This window comes from Malaclemys terrapin, chromosome 1 (genome assembly GCF_027887155.1).
Source record: "Malaclemys terrapin pileata isolate rMalTer1 chromosome 1, rMalTer1.hap1, whole genome shotgun sequence".
Classification (NCBI taxonomy): domain Eukaryota; kingdom Metazoa; phylum Chordata; order Testudines; family Emydidae; genus Malaclemys; species Malaclemys terrapin.
The window spans coordinates 11,472,117-11,497,284 of NC_071505.1; the positions used below are offsets into that span (position 1 = coordinate 11,472,117).

The following is a 25,168-nucleotide window of genomic DNA, read 5'->3' on the forward strand; positions in this document are numbered from 1 at the left end:
GGAATGGACGTGAGCAAGCACTCGAAGAAGAAAAGACAGTTACCTTTTCCGTAACTGGTGGTGTTCGAGATGTGTTGCTCGTGTCCATTCCATGACCCACCCTCCTTCCCCACTGTCAGAGTTTCCAGCAGGAAGAAACTGAGAGTGGGGGGGAACCGATGGTGCCCCTTACTCCATGGCATACAGGTGCAAGAGCCAGTCCCCTACAGATGGAAAAACTTCCAGCGGTGCATGTGGCGAGCACGTGCACGTAATGTGGAATGGACATGAGCAACACATCTTGAAGAACACCAATTATGGAAAAGGTAACTGTCTTTTTTTGAAATGTGCCTTGCAGAGGAACAAGTGCAGCTGTCTTGCCTAAAACGTGTGAGGAGGAGGCATTTCTGATAAAAATACGTATCTGATCCTCTGAAAGCAAAGGGGAGTTGAGCAGGACCCCCAAACTGCATCTCACTATGGTGGGATTGAGGCTGAGAATATTAACCCTGATTGTGGGTGGAGTAGACCTGAAGACTGGCTCATGATCAGGACATAAAGAGGAGGCATGGTAGAGGTGTACAAAATGCTGCTGAGAAAGTTGGTTAGGGTACAATAGGAGTGACCGTTCTCACAGCATAAGAAACTGAAAGTCAGCCTCCTGGTGTTTTGAGCCTTCAGGGGTCACATTTTCAGGCTTTCCCCCCTAACTATGAGGGCTAGAAACTAATGAAAGTAAAACCTATCTATTAATCACAAGATTCTGAGAGCTGGGACTCTACAAACACCAAATTGCAAGACTCTCAACAAAATCATGAGTGGACAACACTAGGAGAGAGGGAAAAATGCCTGATGTCCCCTCAGTGTGGTGGGAAGGTTAGGAAATAACTTCCCATATGGACAGATTATGCCATAATTGTTGATTACAAGGGTTCTTTGCACCTTCCTCTGGAGCAGGGGTCGGCAACCTTTCAGAAGTGGTGTGCCGAGTCTTCATTTATTCACTCTAATTTAAGGTTTCGTGTGCCAGTAAAACATTTTAACGTTTTTAGAAGGTCTCTTTCTATAAGTCTGTAATATATAACTAAACTATTGTATGTCAAGTAAATAAGGTTTTTAAAATGTTTAGGAAGCTTCATTTAAAATTAAATTAAAATGCAGAGTCCCCTGGACTGGTGGCCAGGACCTGGGCAGTGTGAGTGCCACTGAAAATCAGCTCACGTGCCGCCTTCGGCACGCGTGCCATAGGTTGCCTACCCCTGCGAGTCTGGAGCATTTGGTCGTGGCTACTGTTAATGTATTATGGGATTAGATGGACTTCTGGTCTGATACAGTGTAGCAAATCGTCTGTTCCTATCAACAGAATCTCCTACCTTATGGAAAAATGCAGAGCGTGGGGCTTGACTAGTAGTTGGAACCCAAGGCTAGGAGTCCAGAGATTTGGGTAGCCAATCATTACCACTGCTGGTACTTATTATGACTTATCTATATTGCCTTGGTATGCAGAGGGCAATCAAGATGGCTTTGCCTACAGACTTCCTATCTGACTTTGGATAAATCGCTGAATTTCCCTGTGCCCCAGTCTCTAGAACAAGGATACTCTTTACAAACCACAAAGAACTTATCCTTGCTCCTCTGCTGTAAGAGCGAGTAAAGCATTTCTGAAAGCCTTAGTTGAAAGTTGAGGACAGAATTACCCAGCATCACTTACTTCACTGTTCCACGCTTGCAGATCTGAGCAGGTATCGTGGTAGGATTCCTAGTCATGAACCCTTGTGCAGGTATTGCACAAACACATAAGATGGTGCTTACCCCCAGAGAGTTTACAACCAAAGTATAAGAGAAGAGACAACAGGTGGATGGGGGAGTCCAAGAAAACAATGAGATTGTACCTATTTTGGATCTTGTAATATTTTGAAAAGCAAGTAGATTGCAGAGTACAGTGGCTTAAAGTGGCGATAAGACAGGCTACCTTGAAGGCCTGTTCAGACTCCTGCTGTCATCAGCTTAGTAACTACTTGAGCATTGCTAATATAATTAATAATCATGCCTAGCTACTTCAGCCGGCACGTCTAGTACATATGTAAAAGGGTTGGGCTATTAGAGTTCACCATATATCCCCTAGGGTTATCTTTTCTAATGGGATTATACATCACGCTTATTCACTGATGCTCATGTGTGTTGATATCCTGTCCGCCGGGTGACACAGCATCACACAGCCTCCCACTAGATGGCACTATTCATCAATCTATCACTGAAGGCTCAGCTGGAGTACAACCGTGGTAAATGGGATGAGGGGGGCAACACTTTTTTTGGTGGTAGTAGTAGTGTCTGAAACTTTCTAACCTGGAAGGAAAACAATCACTGACTCCAAATAACTGTGTTGGGGTCCCGCTCCAAGCTGTCAAAGCTTTTCAAAACAAACCGCCCATTGTGATCCATCTTAGAATCATAGATTATTAGGGTTGGAAGAGACCTCAGGAGGTCATCTAGTCCAACCCCCTGCTCAAAGCAGGACCAACCCCAACTAAATCAGCCCAACTTCTGTGGTCTTAAGTTTAATTACCAACTTTCTCTTTAGAATAGACTTCCTGATTCATACAACTTAGTTGGAAGGCCACAGTTTTGGGGTTTAATGCTATACTCGCTGCTTTCAGATGGTCAGGTAGTTACTATTTGTATTGGGGCCTAAGGGCCACAACTCATTCTGCTAAGCACCGCACAAACATGGACTAGGACAATTCCAGTAAGCGGTTTGGGACATAGACTTTGCCCTTTCTGAGACCCCCTTACAATGCTTGTGTCACCATGTACAGTACAAGCCAAAACAATCTTGACAAACCGCTTTTCCAGTCCAAATGTGCCCCTAGCCCATTACTACCTTGGAACGTATCTGCACAGAGCCCCCCAGCCCCCACGATGATAAACGTGGGAGCAGTTATAAGTGGTTGGGCTAGAAATGAATTGCTGTAGTTGTTCGGTAACTGCAGGGACCTTTCAGTTTTCATTAATAGGAAAATCACTGAGAATAGCCTCCTCTGGGAGTTGTGGTGGGAGGAAGGACTAGAGCAGTATTTGCTACCTGCCTGAAGCCAGCCTGCCTGCTGTCTGTCTAACTTCTGGTGTACAGTTTAAGTAGATGGCTCAAAACTCTAGTCGCCGGGGATACGCTGAGCGTGAGGCACTTCTGGAGACCCTTGCAGTGGAAACACCTTATGGAAAGCAGGCACCTCAGATGAGGTAACACGTTTGAAACCAGCTTAGCACAGCTACAGACATTGGCTTCTCAACTGCAACATCCATCTGTATTTGAGGAAGTTTTTCTCCATCTCTCCCTGATCCTGCTGCTTTCACAGGTTCTCCTTATGCTATTGTGATTCCCTCTCCCTCCAGGGCTGACAAGGGAAGTGTAGTGATCTAGTCTGTGTGCATGCGCACGCTCTGAAATGAACGAGAAATCCCATTACCTGTGCCGAGACATGTGCTGACCTGCACTACGATTGCATCTTGCATCCACTCCGTCTTTAACCTAGTTCCCTTTTCCAGGAGAGTCTCAAGTGAGAATCTGTGTATCACTGTGGCCTTTGTTTATACATGAGCGAAGGAATGTTGGCAAGTGGTTACAATACCAGACTGGGAGTCTGGAGAAATTCAATATATTCCTAGCTCTGCCACTGACTACTGGTGTGACGTCGGGCCAGTCACTTAAGCTGTCTGATTTAGTTTCCTCCCTTTAAAACAGGATGCGGATGCCTATCTCACAAGTGGACTGACAGGTTTAATTAACGTGGAACGTGCTCTTGGGCCTGGTCTACGCTACATGGTTAGGTCGACGTAAGCGGTCTTACATCGACCTAGCTGCGGAAGTGGCTTCACTTAAGTTTGGTTCCCACCGCCGTAAATGCCTCTCTGTGCTGATTTAGTAATACCAGCTCGACAGTTACTGGCCTTCAGGAGTTGTTCTGCCATGCCCCACACTGACAGTACAGCTGATAGAAGCGTTCCTGATGAGGACGCACACCGCCAACACAAGAAGCCAAGTGTGCGCGCACACAAGCGATTTAATAACTGCGGTGGCTGTGTGCTGTTGTAAATTAGGTGGCTCTAATTTGTAGTGTAGACATGGCTATCGGTGGAGGGGCTATGTAGTGTCATGTTGATTAAATAGAAACAAGACCTTGCTAGCAACTTGCAAAGACTGTTCAGTCAAACTGCCCATTCTTTTATTTAGTGGGTGTTGTGGTGGTTCATAATCCTACTTTCAACCCTCTCCTCTAATGTCAGTCACATCTGTCTTTCTGATGAGCCTATTTCACCTGCTGCTGGAGAGTCTGTAAGTCCACGAGCTGTTGTCCTCGGTAAGAATGTGTTGGAAACTTGGGTTAAGCCTTTACTTTGAGATTATAGAACTGTATTTTGCGAGGGTGGTTTGCACTATTAAATGTTTTGTGTACCCCCCCTATTGCTGTGCCATCTAACCTAGTGCTCCTTGTGTTAGTCTCTGCGTTAGTATCTTGTAATTTCTATCGTTCCGATACAGCGAAAGGCACTTAAGTTTTGGTCCAGGATATCGCTTCCATCCTGCAGCAGTCACGTGTTTAAATACAAACCCCTCCGCTTTCAAACTTGGGAGACGTAAGAACGGAAGGGTTTTTGTCACGATGAACTTGCCCAGACTGTACATGCTGCATGTTCAGTCGCAGTCAGCCATTGGTTAACTCCTATATTCTGCACGAGTTGGATAACATTTTGATAATGCCACCCATGACTTAAATCAAGCTTGTAGCTTTAAAATGTTACTTTCAATGTTTTTGGAGGTTTATAGTACTAAATTTGGAGTGGTTTATAGCACTTCATTTTGGAGTGGGCCAGGTGTGTCTCTCTTCTGAATCATTTTTCTCATTCCCAATTAGAAACCATCCTTAGTTGACAATTAGGAACTTCATAGGGTAACAGTGATAATCCGGTCACCATCTCTGAGGCTTAAAGAGACTTCCAGGAGCTAGGAATGGGAATCGGAAGTTTATAGCTCAGATTAGACTGATAAAATCCTAGAAGTCAGAGGTAACTCAGTGCACCCAGCTGCCACTGTAGGGTTGTCTCCTAAAGTCCCATTTTTTGTGGCAAGAAATACTGCACTCACATCCTTCATATCCTTGAAATTGCAGTGCTGTGTTTAAAAGTGGGCACGCCCATAATAGCACACGCCTGGGGCTAGTGGCATGCCTGGCTCCAAGAGCGATAGAGCCTGAGCCAAGCGAGTGAGAATATTTCTGGTGTTAATTGTCTGGTGGTTTGACAGGTGTATGATCAGTTCTCGTGTCTCTGCTTGTGCTCCAGCTTGCAAAGCTCAACCAGATCCCTTGGCTTGGCTCTGAGTCTCCCAGCTTGGCCAAGTCTAAATGGTAGACTCTAGGCCAGGGCCGGGCAAACTTTTTGGCCTGAAGGCCACATCGGGTTACCAAAATTGTATGGAGGGCCGGTTAGGGGAGGCAGTGCCTCCCCAAGCAGCCAGGTGTGGCCCAGCCCCCGCCCCATCCGACCCTCCCTGCTTCTCGCCCCCGGACTCCTGCCCCATCCATCCCTCTCTGTTCCCTGACCGCCCCCAGAACCTCTACCCCTGACTGTCCCCCGCCGCCCCATCCAACCCCTCCTCTCAATCCTGATTGCCCCTCCTGGGACCCCTGCCCCATCCAACCACCCCTTCTCCCTGACCGCCCCTGGAACCCCTGCCCCGACTGCCCCCCGCCACCCCATCCAACCCCCCCTCCTTCCTGACTGCCCCCCCAGAACCCCTGCCCCCATTCAACCTCCTGTTCCCTGCCCTCTGATTGCCCCAACCCCTATCAACCCCCCTATTCCCCATCCTCTGACCGCCCTGAGCCCTATCCACACCTCCGCCCCGACCATCACCCCGAACTCCCCTGCCCTTTATCCAAGCCCCCCTGCCCCTGCTCCCTGCCCCCTTACCGCGCAGCACAGAGCACCGGGTCAGCGCAAGGCTCTGCAGCGGCACTGCCTGGCAAGAGCTCGCCGCCTAGAGCATTGCACCAGTGGCGGAGCGAGCTGAGGCTGCGGGGGAGGGGGCGGGGGCTAGCCTCCCGGGCCAGGAGCTCAGGGGCTGGGCAGGGAGGTCCCGTGGCTGCAGTTTGCCCACCTCTGCTCAAGGCTGTCCCTTAGGCTTTCATGTGACCATTATTGGATTTGTTAGTCTACACTAGATTACTTAAATGTATGGGGTAACCCTTTTATCCTAGCCCAAAGAAGGCCTTGGGCTGAGTATAACAGACTCTAGAGAAATGTCAGGGTTTGTTTTAATCATCCTACCTTCTAATCTTGCTGCTTAGTCCAATTATACAGTAAGCTCTCATTTCCTTGTAAATCTGACCTTTAATTGTCTCTGTCTTTACAGTAAAGCGCTTTCAGGAGCCAAAAGAAGAGAGGCGTCCCTGGAGGATCTGGTGAGAAATAGCTTTTTTTAAAAGCTCTGAACTAAGGGGAATAGATTCTGTCTCGCAGAACGGCTTTTTATGTTTACTCTGATCATTAATGGGCTTCCAGGCCCTTCCTGTTCCTAAATGTTTAACATGGAAATAGTGAACAGACTGAAATTCTTAGTGGTGGTACTTCCTATAAAGTTCCCATCACATTATGGATGAAATTGATTGAAATACTGTAATCCCAGATGCTACAGGGTATTTGGCCCTATTTAGTACCTTTTACTGTTCATTGAAAAGTCTCCCGGCATTACCAGCTCACTATCATTAGATCCAAACAGCTATATGCAGTTCCCAACATAACATTTGTTATGCTGCAGTGAGAGCCACATTAAGAAGCCTGCTACACCTGTGCATTTGTAGCTAAGAGATGTAGAAACAGGTCTCATATCAAGGACTGAATGGCTTCATGACCGTGCAGGAGAACCTCTCATCGCTAGGATACCAGCTGAAATCCGGCCCAGCTCAGTAGTCACCGAAAGCTTTCGCAGTCTCCTGTCATCTTACATGGGCTCTGAACCAAGTTGGTGATTCAGTCCCGTTCCCAGTATACAAATGGGAAAAGCACCATCGCAGTTGGTGCTGACTTCCTTCTTGCTGGCAGCCTCAGCTGGGAGGTCCAGGCCTAAATGGGCTTATGGAGGCTCAATTCTCCTCCCACATCCCCACCCAGTTTCCTAATAGCGCCCTCACTAATGCTGCATTCAATGTTCCGGGGGCTCACATCCAGTGAACTCTCTGAAATGCATGTCTGGTAATGGTGTAAATCCATGAGTCGCGCTTGCTGCTCCTTGTGGGGGTGGGTTTTTCAAAAGCACTTGCCACCAGCCTACCTCTGCTCCCATTTACTTCAATGAGAGCTTCTGGGAATCCCACCTGTGGATTACAAAAGCTCCTGGTGTCAGGCTTGATCTGAGATCCCCATCTTCACAAGTGTGATTTCGTGTGCCGGCTAACTCTCTACTGCTGCTATTGGAAAGGTTGTTGCATCTGATCTTTTCAGGTTTTATGATACCTCCAAGCAAGCAATAGGTGCCCTCTTCATCCACTTTGCTAATGTTTTCCTGTCTGGTCATACTGCAGAAGATCCCTGCTCTCTGTGAGTATAGCATTGTGCTTGTGTAGCCAACACACCTTCTGGGTGTGGTGTTCTGTCCCGGAGCGGGAGAGAGAGAGAGTTTGCTCGCTCTACAGCCTTAGCTAACATCTGGTTGGCTTTTAGCTCATGCGATAGAGCCTCATGCACTAAGCTCTAGAGGTTACAGGTTCGATCCTGCCCGCCGACGCCCAGGGTCTACCGGTGTTACACTTGCATTAATGTTCTATAGTTGGGAGTGCAGGAATCTAAATTCACTTGCATCTATCATCTCTACTGTAGAAACAGACGCTGACTTAGATCCTCTTAATGCTGTTAATTCCCTTCTAACCGTCTGTGTTTCTCGTCTGGGTGGAGGCATCTGGGGTTTTCAAAGTATCTGGCACTCTACTGGAAGTGCAAAAATGAATGTGCAGCTGCGTTCCTGGTCTGCCGGTGCAGTTATTTGGGGGGGCAGAGCTGTCCAATGGCTGAGATTCTGGAGATCTGGGCTCTGCTGTGTGACCTATTTGGGGCAGAAGGAAGATTTTTCCCAGTCCTTGTAAAGTATTCTGAGACCTATGGATAAATATATTTGCACATTATAATTACATTTGGTACACATGCAAGCTAAATGTGTAATTGTCTCTTGCATGTCTGACTTTCTGAAATCAGGCCTTTTAGAGGAGAATCATCGTTTAAAATGTCTGCCTTTACCTGTGCTATTAGTACTTCATACTATTAAAGCCATAAAGATGTGTTGAAATCTGTTACTCTTGTTTTTCCAGCTGATTTTCATTCAGTGTCACTTTCTGGCTCTCCCGCACTAGCATTTGCGTTCACGCTATTGTAGAAGGCTGGGGGAGGGGTGTAAATCAAAAGAAAGACTTGGCCTTTCTTTTACCACAAGTCATTTATTCATACTAGACTTAACTCCTCCTCAGTTTTTTTGACTGACTCCATTAGAATTACGTGGAAACTTCTCTGGCCTTTGGTATACGGGAGGTCAGACGAGATGATCACAATGGTCGCGTCTGGCTTTAGAGTCTCTGAAAGCCCAGCTATAGCTTTAAAAAAAAAAAAACAGTTGGCGCCAAAAAAAATTGGTAGTATCTCTTCAAATGATGTTGGCCCAAAGTTGAACCTACTCTTCTAATTTGCAAAGTCTGTGATTCTTCATAGTTTAAACAAAAAAGCGCAGCAGAGCTCGGTGTTCCCCCACTTCCTTAACATGTATGTTACTGTTAGGTAGGGTTGCCAACCCTCCCACTTTGCCAGGAGTCTTCTGGAATCGGGCTCTATCTCCCTGAGGCTATTGAAGCCAGTCTGGGAGACTTTAGCTCGCTTAAAGTCCGTTGGCGCAGCAGGCCTAAGGCAGGCTCCCTGCATGCCCTGGCCCCATGCCGCTCCGGGAAGCAGCCAGCACACCCTTGCGGCCCCTGGGAGGGGCAGGGGGTCTCCACATGTTGCCCCTGCCTACAAGCACCACCCCCACAGTTCCCATTGGCTGGCTGCTTCTGCGAGCAGCACAGGTCCAGGGCAGGCAAGGAGCACCGCCAACCAGAAGCCACCTGATGTAAGTGCTGCCCGGCCAGAGCCTGCACCCCTCATCCCCTCTGTACTCCAGCCCAGAGCCCCCTCCTGCACCCAAACTCCTTCTCAGAGCCCACACACCCCCCAGTCCTGAGCCCCCTCCTGCATCCAAACTACCTCCCAGAGCCCGCACCCCCCACTCCCTCCTGCACCCCAACTCCTGACCCCAGCCCTGAGCCCCCTCATGCACCCAAACTCCCTCCCAGAGCTTGCACCCTGCACCTCCTCCTGTACCCCAACCCTCTGCCCCAGACTCAGCCTGGAGCTTCCACCCACACTCTGAACCTCTCGGCCCCAGCCCAGAGCCCGCACCCTCTCCCGCAACCTAACTCCCTGCCCAGGGCTGGTGAAAGTGAGTGAGTGTGGGGGAGAGCGAGACAGAAGGAGGGGGGATGGAGTGAGTGAGGCAGGGCCTCGGAGAAGCGGTGGGGCAGGGGCGGGACAAGGGCAGGGCAAGGATGGTTGGGGTTGTGTGATTAGACAGTTGGCAACCCTAATGTTAGGGACTATCGAAGTACTTATGTCCATGTAATCTGAGCCCTGAACAAGGTAATTTAGCATCTCAGGGCTTTGTCCATGGACTCTGGCAGAAGAGATACAAAGCCTAGGCCCCAATCCTCTAAAGAAACTTAAGTACGTGTGTAACTTTAAAATATGTATGAGGCTACTGAAATCCCAGGGAATTACTCTTAACACTGAGTAACAGTGCAGTGATAAGCCAGTGTGTACGGGGAGGGAAGATTTGCTAAAGTGTTCCCAAGGTGGTTATAGCTTAAAAGATGGAAAGATTGGATATTGAAATAGTCATTCATTGGGCTTTATCTCTTTGGAGTTCTGAAAAGAAAATTTCACATCATTCATGAATATACAATAAATCAAAACTGGATACTGATTTCCTAAATACCATAGAAGATATTCTCTGGCTAATTTGGTCCTGTAACATATCATGAACAGAATCTTAGAACTTTACAGATGAGGAGTCGGGGGACAGGGGAGACTTTGGACCCAATTCTCCTTTCATTTGTGGCTTCTCCCTTGTATAGATTCTATACCAACAGTACTGTTGGCTTTAATGGAGTTATTTCATAGTCTCACCAATATACAAGGAAGGAGAATTGGGACTACTGCATATAATGAAGCTTGTCTTATCTGAATGGGGACTTCCAAAGTATCTATCAGAATCTATTCTGATTCATTGGGAGTTAAGAACCCAACTGAGCCTGAATTTTCAAGTGTTACAGAGGGTGTTTTCTCCCCCCTCTCTTAGCTACCTAATGAATTTCATCCTCGATGCCACACTGGGGATGCTGCTGATCTGGTTCGGTGTGAAGGTTGTCTCCTGGGTTGTGGAGCATCGGAAGTACACATGCCTAGTCTTTGGAGAGTATGGTAGGTGTAGGACAACCCGACTCTCTTCCTTTCCCTCCAATATTTCTACATCACCTTTGTACAAAACACACAGCAAGTTCACACTTCTGATGTTTGCTGGAAGATTCAGGCTAATGGAACTTATGTTGGGTGTATTCAAAAAAGATACTTTAATACTTGGGCCTGGTCTACACTCGGGGGATCTATCTAAGATACGCAACTTCAGCTACGAGAGTAGCGTAGCTGAAGTCGACGTATCTTAGATCGACTTACCTCCCGTCCTCACGGCGTGGGATCGACGGCCGTGGCTCCCCCGTCGACTCCGCTTCTGCCTCTCACCCTGGTGGAGTTCCAGAGTCAACGGGGAGCACGTTCGGGGATCGATTTATCGTGTCTAGATGAGACACGATAAATCGATCCCCGGTAGATCAATCGCTACCCGCCAATCCGGCGGGTAGTGTGGATGTACCCTTAGATATAATACTTAGTCCTGCCTTGAGTGCAGGGGACTGGACTAGATGACTGCTCGAGGTCCTTTCCAGTTCTATGATTCATATGAATAGTTAATTCTCAAAGGTACCTGTCAATCATGCTAGAGATTAGCTTTCATATTAAAAATGTCATGAAATCATTAGCTAACAAATAGATCAGTATCCACAAACTCTTCCTACTGAGCAAAAGTAAAAATTTCCCCCTCCAACTCATTGGTGAGGCACCCATTCAAGCTGCCTCTCTAGGAGAATACATAAGCCTTATACCACATTATAAATGTTGACTAGTCAAGGTTGCTTTGTACTTGGATGGAGGAAGTGTTTTGAATCAAGGATCTGTAGCTGAAAATGCCCAGCCAGCAGTCTCATCCATTTGGGGTTGCATAGGTCCTAAAGAATAGAATACAGCGCAAAAACTCTTTCTAGATCGTGGGTTCAGAAATCACTCAGTCACTTTGTGTATTTCTGATATTCAGCCTGAAGTTCTGAGATTCTACCATCATCTTCCCTTTCTTTCATCCCCTGCTTTGGGATCTGTGAGCCTGGTTTTTTTAGATATTTCCGCTAGAGGGTAGCACTTGTCTTTCTAAATAGCAGATGAAGTTAAGTGAGTACAGTACTTCTGTCTTTCGGAGGGGAAGACAAATAATTCTTTCCTACTGCTTTGAAAAGTTTGTTTTTTTTGTGATCTTAAAGACCCACTGAAACTTCAGCATGTCCTACAGAATTCCCTTCCGTTCCTAGACCATTCCATCAGTAAAAGCCACATTCTCACTTTCCCACCCCCGTCAAGGTTTAATTGTCCGGGATACTTTAATGAAAACAGGATTGACTCCTTTTCCCCCCCTGTTGCTTTTCATCTGGTAATCTAAGCAATTAGAGTTTGATCCAAAGTGAAATCAGGGTAAAGACTCCCATTGACTTGAACTTTGGATGAGGCCCTTGCTTAGTGCGTCGCATCTTGAAAGTGCTGTACAAATAAACGAATCCTCCCAGCAGTCCTGTGAGGTTAGGTTCCTTCCACTAGAAACTGAGAGTTAGTTTAAAAGGACTTTTTCTAGTCATGATTCTTCCTGAGACATCTAAGCTTTCAAAAGTGTCTGATGTCGGTTAGAAAAACAGGCATAGGTGGATATGAAGTGTGGAATTTGTATGTCTCAATGCAACCTTCGTTATGGGCTCTCTAACAAAGCTTCCATACTTTTGTAAACACAATCCCAGATTACCCTGCAGTTGTGCTTCATGTAGCTCATTAGTGCATCTAATATCCATCCTTCTTCCCTACAGCAAAAAAACCTTTCATCTAAGGTCACAGTTCCCAGCCAGATGGCTGCAACCTCCTCCTTTTTGTCCCTCTAACCACTCATCTGCACCCTTCCAACTGACACACACACAGATAGCAACCAAGTTACATTCTTGCCCAGATAACCCTCCTGAGATGTTGTGGAGAGTTAGACCTTTCTTCTAGGGGGATTTAAATGGAGAGAGTGTAGCAATGCTGTGAACTTGCTAAGGCAGTGCACTTCTTGCCTAGGCAGTGGTATGGAAGGTTTGGAGATAGCTGCTGGTGAAGCAAAGGACAAGATGGCTGAAGAATTATGCAGGGCCTTGAAGACAAAGACAAGAAGCCTGGTCTTTGATTTGGTGGAGCAATTCAAAGTGGGCAGGATCATCTGGGCAAGAATGTAACTTGGTTGCTGTCTTTGTGTGTTAATTGACAGATGAGTAGTTAGAGGGCCAAAAAGGAGAAGGCTGCAGCCATCTGACTGGGGGATGAGACCCTGGATGAAAGGGTGGTGGGTTGTTGTTTTTTGCGGGGGTCTGTAGGGACAAACGAGGATGGATCTTAGATGTACTAACTAGAGGAAGAAGTGACAGTACTTTGATGTGGCCTGGATGGTTGGGGCACGGAGGGGCAGAGTAATATTCTTGTGTATATAAGAGAAACAAATGCTTTAAGCTTTCTTGGTATTTTAAACCGAATGTGTTTTCTCCCCTGTGAGAAGTTCCATGTGATCACTTGGCTCTTTAGGAAATTCAGGCGTTTCCCTTGGAGACAGCAAGTGGGAGGCTGGTGTAATGGTTAGAAAAGTAGGGAAAGAATCAGTATCCCTGGCTTTATTTCAGATTCTGCACCAAACTTAGCAGCATTCTTGTACCTTCCAACCTGGACTGTAGGTTGTCTAATGGTAAGTAAGTCAGGGTGCCACAGTTCTATTCTCCCAGGCCTGCCATTGTTACTTTGAACCAGTCGCTCAATCTCTCTACCCAATTTTTTTCATATTGGGGCACTCTCTAGAGAGACACCTTGAGCCAATAGGGGTATTGAGGTTTTATTCAGTGTTTGGCTTGCTCTGAGATCTTGGCACAACATAATTGGCGAGAAACTTTATAACATACTTGGTTTTGAAATTAAAAAGATCCACGGCTTTCGCAGCAGAAGAGCGACTTGTTTTGGTAGTTCAAGCTAGGCTTCTGGAGAGAGAGGTTAACACTTTATAAAGAAACTCCATTAATCCTCTCCAAGATTCTGAAGTGTCCCTAGCCTCTGTTTGCCAGAAGTTGGGACTGGGTGACAGGGGATGGTTACCTGTTCTATTCATTCCCTCGGAAGCTCCTGGCACTGGCCACTGTCAGAAGACAGGATACTGGCCTAGATGGACCATTGGTCTGACCCCAGTATGGCCATTCTTATGTTCTTAAGATTAATTAAAGCTTTGTTAATATGAGTGAAAACTTCCCTGTGTTTTCTGTTCAGCTGCAGGCATGGAGGAGGGAGCAGAAGCTGCTTTTTAAAATTAAGCCAGCTAGAGCAAAGTCCTCCTTGCTTAGGAGGAAGAATGCCAGTTGGCTAACAAGGAGAATAGCTAGGGTGCTGTCTATTGTCCGGCTTGACTGCTTTTTGTTCCAACTGTTCCTGGCTCCTCCACGCTTTTGGACCGTAATAACTCTTAGGGGGCTAAAGTCTTCTAACTCTGACCCGATAAATTGGGGATCAAATTTCGGTCGATTCCGGGCTTTCTTGGGAAATTGCTGGATCCTTAAGTGGATGAGATTGCTGCAGCCATGCTCCTCTTGCGTGTAGAAGTGGCACCGTGAGGAGCACCTGTCCAACCTTCTCTCCAATCTGTCCTGTTCAACCTTCTCTCCAAATTCCGGTTGTGGTTTCCCCCTGGAATATTGTCCTCTCCATGCCTAGTGCTAAAACCTCAGTCGTCTTCAGGCCTGGGGATGGTAACCAAAGTGTCTGAGGCTCTGTTTTCACTAGAAATTCTGCCATGGTAGCACTGCAGTGTAGACACTCTCTGCAGTGACAGGATGGGGTTCTCCCATTGCTGTGGTTAATCCTTCTCCCCAGGAAGCAGGAGCTAGGTCAACCGAACAATTCTTCTGTCGACCTAGTGTTGTCTACACCTGGGCTTAGGTCAGCTTAACTACATTGCTCAAGGGGGTGGATTTTTCACACCTCTGAGTGACGTAGTTGGCTTGACTTCACTTTTTTAATGTAGACCTTGCCTGAGCTAAATACAAGTCGGGGCAAATTGTTAAGCAGAAGGAACCCATGTGTGCTGTGGGAGACGATTTAAAATGAAGTGGACAATCAGGGGTTTGCAAGCAATAGGGATCCATGCTGTGTCGGGCACCTCAGACTCACATGAAATCGTGGTTCCTACCCCAAAGAGCGTAGTCTCAAATAGACACTATGCTAACAAAGGACTGGGGAGAGGGAACAACGAATACGTGCCGTGATCAAAGTGCAAGTTACTACGTTGCATGTCAATTTCACTTGAAAATATTTTTTTACATCCCTTCTCACCTGTTCATCCCCCTACCTACATCCTCATCCCCCTCCCATAGATGCCCTTCAGTTTTCTCTCCAGAAAGGAGGGCTTGAGTGGCTATTTCTGGGATATGAACCTGTTGTTCCAGTGACTCTGGAGGTTCCAAGCATGATGATTCGGTCAGTTTGCTGGCTGGAGATGTAAAGACGTGCTGGTCAGAACCCTTTAAACGCTGCTTAGCACCCTATTGAACTTGGCTGGTCAAAGTTAGCTGTAGGAGAGCATGCTCCGTGCCAGCTGTTGAGTTTAACTGAGGACCTGTGTGGGATGCTTTTGGGCCTGTTGTCATGGTATTTATACAATATTTCCATAACAAGTGTTCCCACGTCCTGGGCAGCCAAGGGAGAGCAGTCTGTTTGTGCTTAAATCTTACCAAAAATATCCAGATGCCATGGGGAAGGGGACTGACTTCGTATTTTAGCTCACTACTCCTGTATGTGGGGGAAAGTGAGTGGGGGGGGAACCTAATAGTCCAACACCACCAAAGGTCTGATCTCTCACTGCCTTGCCCCTCCTGGCAGCATTTACACCTGGGCAAAGCGGGTGTGAAACTGGAATTCTGCACTTGCATGCACCCACTGTGCCCGGGTGCAGATGCCTCTGCAAAGGGCAGTGCACTGGGGAATCACTGTAATGCATGGAACTTAAACGGGAATTAACTCCTGCAGTTGTACGATATGAAAACTGAAGTTCAGCCCTATTCTCAGTTCAGTTACCAGTGGTTCGAGAGAGGGACAATGGATCCAAGGCCCTGCCCAATCTCTGGGCTGATCCAGTGCCCACTGAAGTCAGGCCTCTGACTCTATTCATGTTCATGTTGGATTGGGCCTGCCTGGCACCCTTGTTGGCAGTCTTGCCAGAAGCTAAGGGCGATGAAAATCTGCTCTGACAGGTGGTACCTGCACCGTGGATATGAGTTGCATTGAGGCAGCCTATGCGAGAGGCTTGTGCATTGCTGCCCTTGATCCTGTGGTTAAATAAGACGTTCTTCCCCAGAGCTGACAAGATGGATGGCAGGAGAGAGATCACTTGATCATTACCTGCTAGATTCACTCCCTCTGGGGCACCTGGCATTGGCCACTGTTGGCAGACAGGATACTGGGCTAAATGGACCTTTGACCTGACCCAGTACAGACGTTCTTAGGTTGTGTTCAATTAAATGTTACCTTTAAATGCAAATTTACTTCCAGCAGAATTATTACTGTACCTGTTTGTATGTTACTGTAGAGTATTCAAACCATCACACTCTCAATTTCCATTTGCCTTCTAGCTTCTATATAGCTCTTGGGTTTGCAGTTAACCCTTTTGTATATGCTCCGTGCACATATGGCTTTGTAAAGGCAGTGAATAATACTATCCGACAGTGACGTATGGGGTTTGCTGACAGCTCAGTGCAGTAGAAGCCACATGGATTAAAAGTAATCCTGTTGTGTGGGAACGGCTTGGAGTGAGAGAAAGCAGCGCTGCTCGTGAGTATTCAAGCTCTGCAGGCTACCGGGAGACTCTCACCCCCAGCGCAACTGGAATATATGAGACATGAGGAGGAGGACATTCCTGTATCATGGAGACACGCGAGTGAAGACTCAGATGGCTACAGCAGAGAAGATGGTGATGCACTTTCTTCTAACACTTGCTAGCTACAATGCAAGAATATCTTTGAAGCCTTTTATACACAGGATTGGAATTTAATGTTTGCTCAGGTCAGACGATCACCTTTTTCCAAACTTACCCTCCAGTGTCTCCAGGAGGTGAAAAGAACAGGAGTACTTGTGGCACCTTAGAGACTAACAGGAGGTGAGTCTGTCCTTATGGGACTTGCGAGGGAGGCTGTCTGGGCCTGTGTCAGAGGGAGCAGAGCATGGGTCTGAGGATCCCCTGTGGCTCACTCTCTCCTCCTGCTGATGGTCACAGATACAAAGTGTCCCTGCTGATTTTGTTGGACTGGGCAGTGTTGATCTCAATGAGGAGTTGACCAGCCTACAGGCTCTTGTGGAAGTGGGTGAGAAGACTCTCACTTGGGGGATTTCTTGCCTCACTAAGAAGTCTCAAAAGCTGGCAGCGCGTATTCTTCCTCCCCAGACCCCGCACCGAGTGGATTTACTGTTTGCTCTTCGTATTCTTCTGGGAAATGATTTATCCACCCATTAGGTCTGACACATGAGTATTAACCATTTGCTGTTGGCACCATTAAGACTTTTTTGCATCTGCCAGTGGTCAATAGGTGTGAGATTCTGCATTGTTCCATCCTTGCTATTGAATCTGTGGCTAGGTCTACACTACCCGCCTGAATCGGCGGGTAGAAATCGACCTCTCGGGGATCGATTTATCGCGTCCCATCGGGACGCGACAATCGATCCCCGAATAGACGCTCTTACTCCACCAGCGGAGGTGGGAGTAAGCGCCGTCGACAGAAAGCCGCAGAAGTCTATTTTGCCGCCGTCCTCACAGCGGGGTAAATCGGCTGCGATACGTCGAATTCAGCTACGCTATTCACGTAGCTGAATTTGCGTATCTTAAATCGACTCCCCCCTGTAGTGTAGATGTACCCTGTATGTGCAGGAGAGAGGAGGCGGCTTTCCCAGCAGTATCCACGCTATATGAATGACATGCTGTGATCTAGATTTCCCTGTAATCTAACACAAATGCTGTAGCCTGCGCTCTCCGAGGTCGACAAAGGTAGGGAATTGGAATGTAAGCTCAGTTAGGATCAGACTGAATCAATTGTGACTGGGGATGCGGGCACTCTGTGTATGTCCTGAGTTTGCCACCATTCCTTGCAATCTTAGGGGTTTTAGTGGATCCATTGTTTCTCCTAGATTCTCAGGTATCAACTGTGGCAGATAACGTGTTCCACCCGTCCCTCCTCCCCGCCCCATCTGTAGTTCAACTTGGAGGCTGCACCGTTTCCGTGGCTGTGGAATCTCAAGGTCTGATTAGAACATGTTCTATGAGAAAAGCATCTGGAGCCTTCAGCTAAAGCAGAATGTGTCATCCTGCCCATTGATTAAAGCAGTCTGCTCTCAATGATCCAGGGCTCTGAACTAGCTGCCTAGAGCCTCCTGTGTGTGCCTAGGAAGGTGTTGGCTGCCAGTCTGTAAAACCCGAGTAGTTTGGGACCCAGTTATCTGAGAGGTGAGATCCATCACGATGTGTGTGTGTGGGAGGTTTACGTTCTGCTAGGCTGTCAATTCCTGTACCAGTCGGGTGTCTTATGTGGCAGAACCATGCATCTAGATGCTTCCCTTGCTGGCTGGCCCAACCCGGAGCGGTGAGCTCCAGGGGACTGTATCAGATTGAATTGTTCAAGCCTCTGGCTGACCTGTAGATCAGGAGGAAAGACGGGGGTTCTCTTATGCCTGTTTAATGATTCTTGTAATACTGGCACTCTTCCTTGCCGAACAGGACTCGGACGACCAAATCACATCACAGAGCAGCCCAATGGCCACCTGATCACTGCAGCTGATTGCTTCCCTGGGCTAGATTTGAGCTGAAAATGAGAAGATCTAAATCCCACGGACAGAGCCATGCAGCCACTTAAGAAAAACTGTAAAACCGTTTGACATATACCCCAGGCCAGAGAGAGATTTTTGGCACTGAGCGGCCTCTTGTTCCTAGGAGACCAAACTCCTGCAAAGGACAGCTCCAAAACCCACAGACCCTCTGGGCAGAGGATAAACACCAACGCATGTCTAACCCGGAAACTTCTTTATGCTTAAGAACCGATTCTTCCTCTGTTGCATTAAAACGGTTTTTTTCTCAGAGTTTTGAAAATTAAAATGAAGAACGTGGACGAGAAGGGATAAAACAGCTAAAAAACTGCTCTGAGACACACTTGTTGCTTGGAACATCTCAGTGGTGGGATCTGTGCCTCTTTGACAGCTCTTCCGTTGACTTGTGCAGTCGGTATGTGGTGGAGAATAACCACGAGCAGTGTGGCATTGAGATCACCAGGCTAGAGACTGGAAGCATTCACAATGGAAACCCTGAACCAGGCAAAACTTGCCTGATTTAAACTCTGGCCTGGCTTATTGAAAGTTTCAGGGGTCCAGGCCGGTGTCTGGTATCGCAACACAACCCAAAGGTGCAGTGCTGTCTATTTCCAATGTGACTGTTGGGTTTTGCTTTGAGGGTTTTTTGGATCTGTTTGTTTCTCTCTGAAATGCCAAAGCGAAGAGCAGGTTTGCAAGGCCACGTGGCTCAAACAAGCTGAGTTTTGCACCGCTCTAGTTAACGGGTTTAGGCAGCCGCACAGTAAACACAAGGCTCAGTCTGGTCTCCGCCTTATTCTCTTCCTCTTCTACCTGAAGGAAAATGACTTCCCCAATTCCTGTGTGGCTCTGCAGTCCACCCGTACAAGTACCATACCAGACTGTTCTGCAGTGTGATAGCTGGAAGCTTTGGTGGGGGAATAAAACTAGCGTCTGTTCTCTGGGACCATGTTTCCCTGTGGTGACTGAATCTGTAGCTACATTTCCTTATCTCTGCCTTTTAAGGACTGTCACAAGAGAGGATGGATGGAGAGATAGCGTGGCCCAGTGGGTAGGGCACTGAATCTGGGATTTGGGAGAGCTGGATGCTATTCCTGCCCCTGGCCTTGGGCAAGTTCTTCTACTCGGTGACTTGTTTCTTCTCTGGGTGTAAGCGCTTTGAGGAAGAGACGAGGCAGTACAGCACCCGGCACAATGGGACCCTCTCTGCAGTTGGGCCCTGTCCAATGCATTGCTTATATTAGGACTTCGACATGCAAGATCAGGGTACAATTCCTGGGTGTCGCGCTGTCTGGAGTGGCTCACGACTGTGAGCGCCTACCTCAGGGCGGACTGTGAGAAAACGGGGCAGACCCCCAAGCCTGGTGGTGTGTTCTGTCATTAGACTTCACCAAGGCAGTGACAAATGTGAACTCCCGGATCACTATGCCAGTCTTGCCATGGAGTCAGACAGTCCCCTTAGACTCTCCAATCTATCTTGCCACCCAGGCAAACTGGACTTTGTGATGCAATGGTTACTTACACCCAAAATCACATCGCATTTAGGTCGCTTCCAGTCACAAAAGACCAGTCACTTACCCCAATTCAATAGGTACTCTAGATCTTACACCAAAAGCAACAGTGGTGGCCAATTCTATAGTAAACTAACTTGGGGTTTATTAGCTAACAAAAGGAAATGAGCGTTATCGAGAGGTGAAAGCAGGTAAAATATATGCACAGGTGAGTCTGTTTAATTCCAAATGGGGGCAGTGATGTGATAATGCCAGTTTCCCAAAAGTTTTTTCAGGGTACCCAGATTGTCTCTGGATATCTCCACTTTGCATCTGGTACACTTCCCTGGAAGAGTCCAAACAGTCCAGAGGTGTAGGATCTTTCCTTGAATCCATACTTGTAGTTTCTCACAGAAAACGAGCTGACAGTGTCACTACCCATGTGGCCTTTTCCTTTGATGATAGAAAGTGCATTTTGAGTCTTTGACCTCCGATCATAATACACAATGGCCACTTTCCTTGAAATTAGCACTTTTCTGTTAAAGTTCTTCATCTGCATTCTACAAGGCCTCTTTCTCCTTTGATGGGTTATTTAGTTACAGGAGTAAACACAATGTGAATAGAACTGGAATACTTGTGGCACCTTAAAGACTAACAAATTTATTTCAGCATAAGCGTTCGTGCGCTACAGCTCACTTCTTCAGATGCATAGAGTGAAACACACAGACAGAAGATATTTATACATACAGAGAACATGAAAAGGTGGAAGTATGCATACCAATTGTAAGAGGCCAGTCAATTGAGATGAGCTCTCTTTGATCTATTCCAGTGGTTCCCAAACTTGGTTCGCGGCTTGTTCAGGGTAAGCTCCTGGCAGGCCGCGAGACGCTTTGTTTACCTGAGTGTCTGCAGGTATGCCTGCTCGCAGCTCCCAGTGGTCGCAGTTCGCTGGTTCCTGGCCAATGGGAGCTGCGGGAAGCAGTGCGGGCCGGGCCACCGCTTCCCGTAGCTCCCCTTGGCTGGGAATGGGAATAATAATACACAAGGGAATTGGCCTGGGGCTCTGGCATGAGCTGGCACCTGGTCTACCAGTGTGTCACGTCTGTGGATATGCCACAGATTTCCTGTGTGACTTTGGAGAAGTCGCTGAATCTATTCTGTGCCTCAATTCATCTATAAAATGTGGATACTACCCTGCCTTCAAGGTGTGTTAAAGGATGAAAGACTAATATCTTTGAGGTGGTCACAGTGACCGCAAGATAGCGAGATAGCAAGGCTTAAAAACGAACTTACACAAACCCCAACCTGGCCAGTATGGTTTTGCTTCTGCTGCTGCTGAAGATATTTGAGTTTTTCTTTCCTTTCAACCCAGCTTTGTATAGTGCATCTAGAAAGTACTATGCAGTGAATTCATAATGCTGAATTTGTATTTTGATCGCTCTCCCGCAGACCGAGAAATAAAGTGCTCTTAGAGTGAGCAGGTCTTCTTTATAAATAGGCCTGGCAGACAAGAAAATCATGAACAGCTAGCTGAATTTCTCAAACGGAACATGAGGGAGGAAAAACCTGAGCAGACTTCAAAGCCAGGAAAAGGCTGCTATTTGGTTTGAGTTTTGGGCAAAGTTTTAGGTTGGCTGTTACTCCAATCTGCCTTAAGAACATAAGAACAGCCATACTGGGTCAGACCAAAGGTTCATCAGGCCCAGTATCCTCTCTTCCAACAGTGCCCCAGAGGAAATGAACAGAACAGGTAATCATCAAGTGATCCATCCCCTGTCGCCCATTTCCAGCTTCTTGCAAACAGAGGCTAGGGATACCATCCTTGCTCATCCTGGCTAATAGCCATTGTTGGACCTATCCTCCATGAACTTGTCTAGTTCTTTTTTTAAACCCAGTTATAGTCTTATCCTTCACAACATCCTCTGGCAAGGAGTTCCACAGGTTGATTGTGCGTTGTGTGAAGAAATACTTCCTTTTGTTTTTGTTTTTAAACCTGCTGCCTATTAATTTCATTTGGTGACCCCTCCCCACCCCCGTAGTTCTTGTGTTACAAGAAGGAGTAAATAACACGTCCTTGCCTGTCCTTGGTAGTAAAGATGAAATGTTGTACATTGTGAAGCTGTCTGGCACCTGCTACATTTAAAAATACGACGGTCACTGGTGGTAAGATAACAATCAGTGGTATTGTACTGACCCTGTCAGATTCCTGCTGGACAGTAGGGAAAGAGTGAGCAGACTGTCACGCTGTCTGGAGTAGTTCACGACTGTGAAGGCCAGCCTTGGGGCAGACAAACTGGTGGTGTGTTCTACAATTAGATTACACCAACCCAGTAACAAATGAGAACTCCTGAAGCACTCTGAGCCTTACCATGGAGTCACCGGCAGTCCCCTTGGGCATTGCCACATAGGCAAGCTGGACTTAGTGATAGTTCTTTGCTATGCATCAGAGATCACAGAATGACTTCAAGGTCTGGAAAACATGAGCGATGAGGAGAGATGGAAAAAACTGGGTTTGTTTAGTCAAGAGAAGAGAAGACCAAGGGGGGACAGGATAACGGTTTTCAATTACATTGAAGATTGTTACAAGGAGGAGGGAAAAAAATTATTCTCCTTAACTTCCTAGAATAGGACAAGAAGCAATGGGCTTAAATTGCACCAAGGGAGGTTTAGGTTGGACATTAAGAAACTGCCTAACTGTCAGGGTGGTTAAGCACTGGAACAAATTGCCTGGGGAGGTTGTGGAATTTCAGTCATTGGAGGATTTTAGGAACAGGTTAGACAAACACCTGTCAGAAATGGTCTGATTATTACATAGTACTGCCATGAGTGCAGGGGACTGGACTAGACGACCTCTCGAGGTCCCTTCGAGTCCTAGAATTTTATAAAATATTTGGGTTGCTTCCAGCCCCAAGAAACCAGTCACTTAACCCCAGGTCAGTTGTACCTTAAGGCTTATGCCAAAGATAATGTTTGTAGTCAATCCTTTAGTAAACTAACTAAGGATTTATTAACCTGGAAAAAGAAATGAGCAAGTTATTTACAGGTTAAAGCTGGCAAACCTACAGTCACAAATGAGTTACAGTTTATGGTTCCAAACGATGACAGAGTTGTAGCAATCTGTCAGCTCTGAGTATCTTTTTGGGCTCACCCAGGTTGACCCTGGGGATCTCCGCTGCTGTTTCTTTCATAGGTTGAGCCCTCAGAGTCCAAACAGCCCAAGAGCTGAAAAATTGCCTTGTCAGTTATTTTTATTTCCTTCTTCCACAATTCAAGCTGGTGGGACGAGCCTTTTTGCAGGTAGCCTCTTCATGGGTCCGCAGGGACAATTAATCAAGTCCTTTGCCTTGTGATGTCCCACAATGGCTCATTTAGTTCTGATAGCCCTTCCAGATGATCCAGAGGTAATACCCCTCACAGGGATTTAGCACTTTGCACTGGGTAAACATTTTTTGTGTTTGGTGAGTTACATAGTTCAGAACAAACCTGTTACAGCTATATAGCAAACACTGAAGTATTCCCGTATATACACTAGGATATTGACATTCTAAGTAGGATTAATACACGTAGCCACACACAAGCATTTCATAAAGTCTAAACACACCATTATAAGTCCAATACCCATCTTAACCATACTAATGCACCGGTGGGCTGGACTACTTTCCAGCAATGAAACTGTCAGTGCTCAGCTAAGGCCTAAAGCCTTTGCAAGAGCTGGCACCCGGTCTGCCAGCCTCACACAGGTAGCCTGTAGAAGTCGTAGCTATGCACAGGATGAAGCATCTTCTCTCCAGATGAGCATTGCTGAGTGGTTGCAGGTGCAACCAAGTGCCGTATCAGCTGTGGAGCAGGCAGCTGGGGATTTGTGACGGCTGCTGTGGTTTGACGATCCAGCCTCAATTATGGAGTCAGTGCACCCCAGCTGAGAGTGCCCCGAAGAAAAGGGAAAGCCAAGTTCAAAGGCGGAAGGGAAGGGATGGATTTCTTTTGTCTATGCTTGGGCTTTGGACTAGAATAGCATTATCTGCCAAGGCTTCAGGTGCAAGGAATTGTGTGGGAACGTCTCAGATGTCTGTACATAGCAAAAAAACCCAACCCAACCCACTCCAAGTCAAGGAATGGGCAAAACCCAGCCCCTTGCTTCTGATGAATCCATTGGATCTGCTCTTAAAACACTGAAACCCTCTTCCCAAGCCAGCAAGGGGAGCAGCGTCTCCCAGCCCCCAACTACCACCAGGCAGCTTCTCCCCAACTAGCTCATGCACACACTGGTCAAGACTTCAGCTGCTGTAAGCTAACGTCCATGCTGGCTGGCTTGGGTCCCTTTTACTCCTCCCACACTTCTCTTCCTCTTGGCCTTTTTTCCTTCCAAGCCTCTTACCTTTTCTGTTCTCCTCTCTTCTTCCCTGCGCTTCTACCTTTGCATCTTCCTCCCCTTGCCCTCTTTCTGGTCCCTGTTGCCATGACTCACCCACCCTTTCCCATTTCAGCAGCCTCCCTTGCCCAGTTCCCATCTGCAACCATCCATTCTTGGCTTTTCCCCTTCTCCCTTCCTTCCAGAAGTTACAGCAAAGGGAATTAATGAGATGATGCCTTTGCCGCTCCAGGTTCTTAGCCAGCCGGAATTCCTGTGCTGGCTTGATCACAGTTCATTGTAATAACACCAGAACCCACAGGCGTGCTGGTTTGTATCAGTCTGTCAAACGTTTCAGTGTGTTTTTGTTGCTGGCTGCCTTTAGCTCCGGGTGCTGTAGATCACCCAAAAGTGTGTAGAAGGCTTAGTAGCCCTTGGCTCTCAGATGTTTCCTCAGCCTGGGAGGCATCACAAACGTTGATCAAACATTTTCGTGCTTCTCTTTTACTGCTCCTGCAAGGTGTCGGCTTGACAAAGGCCTTAGTTCGTCCCCAGCCGATACAGCCCTGGTATTGTCTGACCTGCCTCATGTTTACAGAATCGCCCTTCACGATAGGAATAAGAGCTGGCCCTGTCCTCTTACTAATAGGTTGCATGTGCTGTCGCTGGCAGGCTGGACGTGGCTTTTGCTACTAGTCTGCTGGAGTATGAGATCTAGATGGCTTCCCTTGTATGCTTCAACTCCAAGCAGCACTCCAGGAGAGTTCTCTGCTGTCACAGCGATGTCCAGAATGTGAAAACGTCTCCAGGGATGGGGGTGAACTGAGCATGGGTTTCCCTAAAGGGCTGGGGGCTGTGATGAGGAGGGAAGGCCAAGAGACCTCCTGACCCATTTGGATCAAATAACTGATCCAACCTCGAATCACTTTCCAGCTTCAGAGGAGCTTTGCTCCGACTCTCCTGCGCAGCTGCGGTTCTGGGCTCTGGTCTGTAC

The 25,168-nt window shown here is 47.2% G+C and overlaps 1 protein-coding gene across 3 annotated transcripts in view; it reads left to right on the forward strand.

The window, feature by feature from the left end:
* LOC128830349 (store-operated calcium entry regulator STIMATE-like) overlaps positions 1-25,168 on the forward strand; it is an 88,976-nt gene that overhangs the window by 43,394 nt on the left and 20,414 nt on the right. For all 3 annotated transcript variants that reach the window (XM_054016182.1, XM_054016178.1, XM_054016170.1), the window contains exons 2-4: positions 6,392-6,440; positions 7,480-7,575; positions 10,412-10,533. In XM_054016182.1, the coding sequence (XP_053872157.1) occupies positions 6,392-6,440; positions 7,480-7,575; positions 10,412-10,533 (267 nt within the window). The remainder of the gene's footprint in view (positions 1-6,391; positions 6,441-7,479; positions 7,576-10,411; positions 10,534-25,168) is intronic.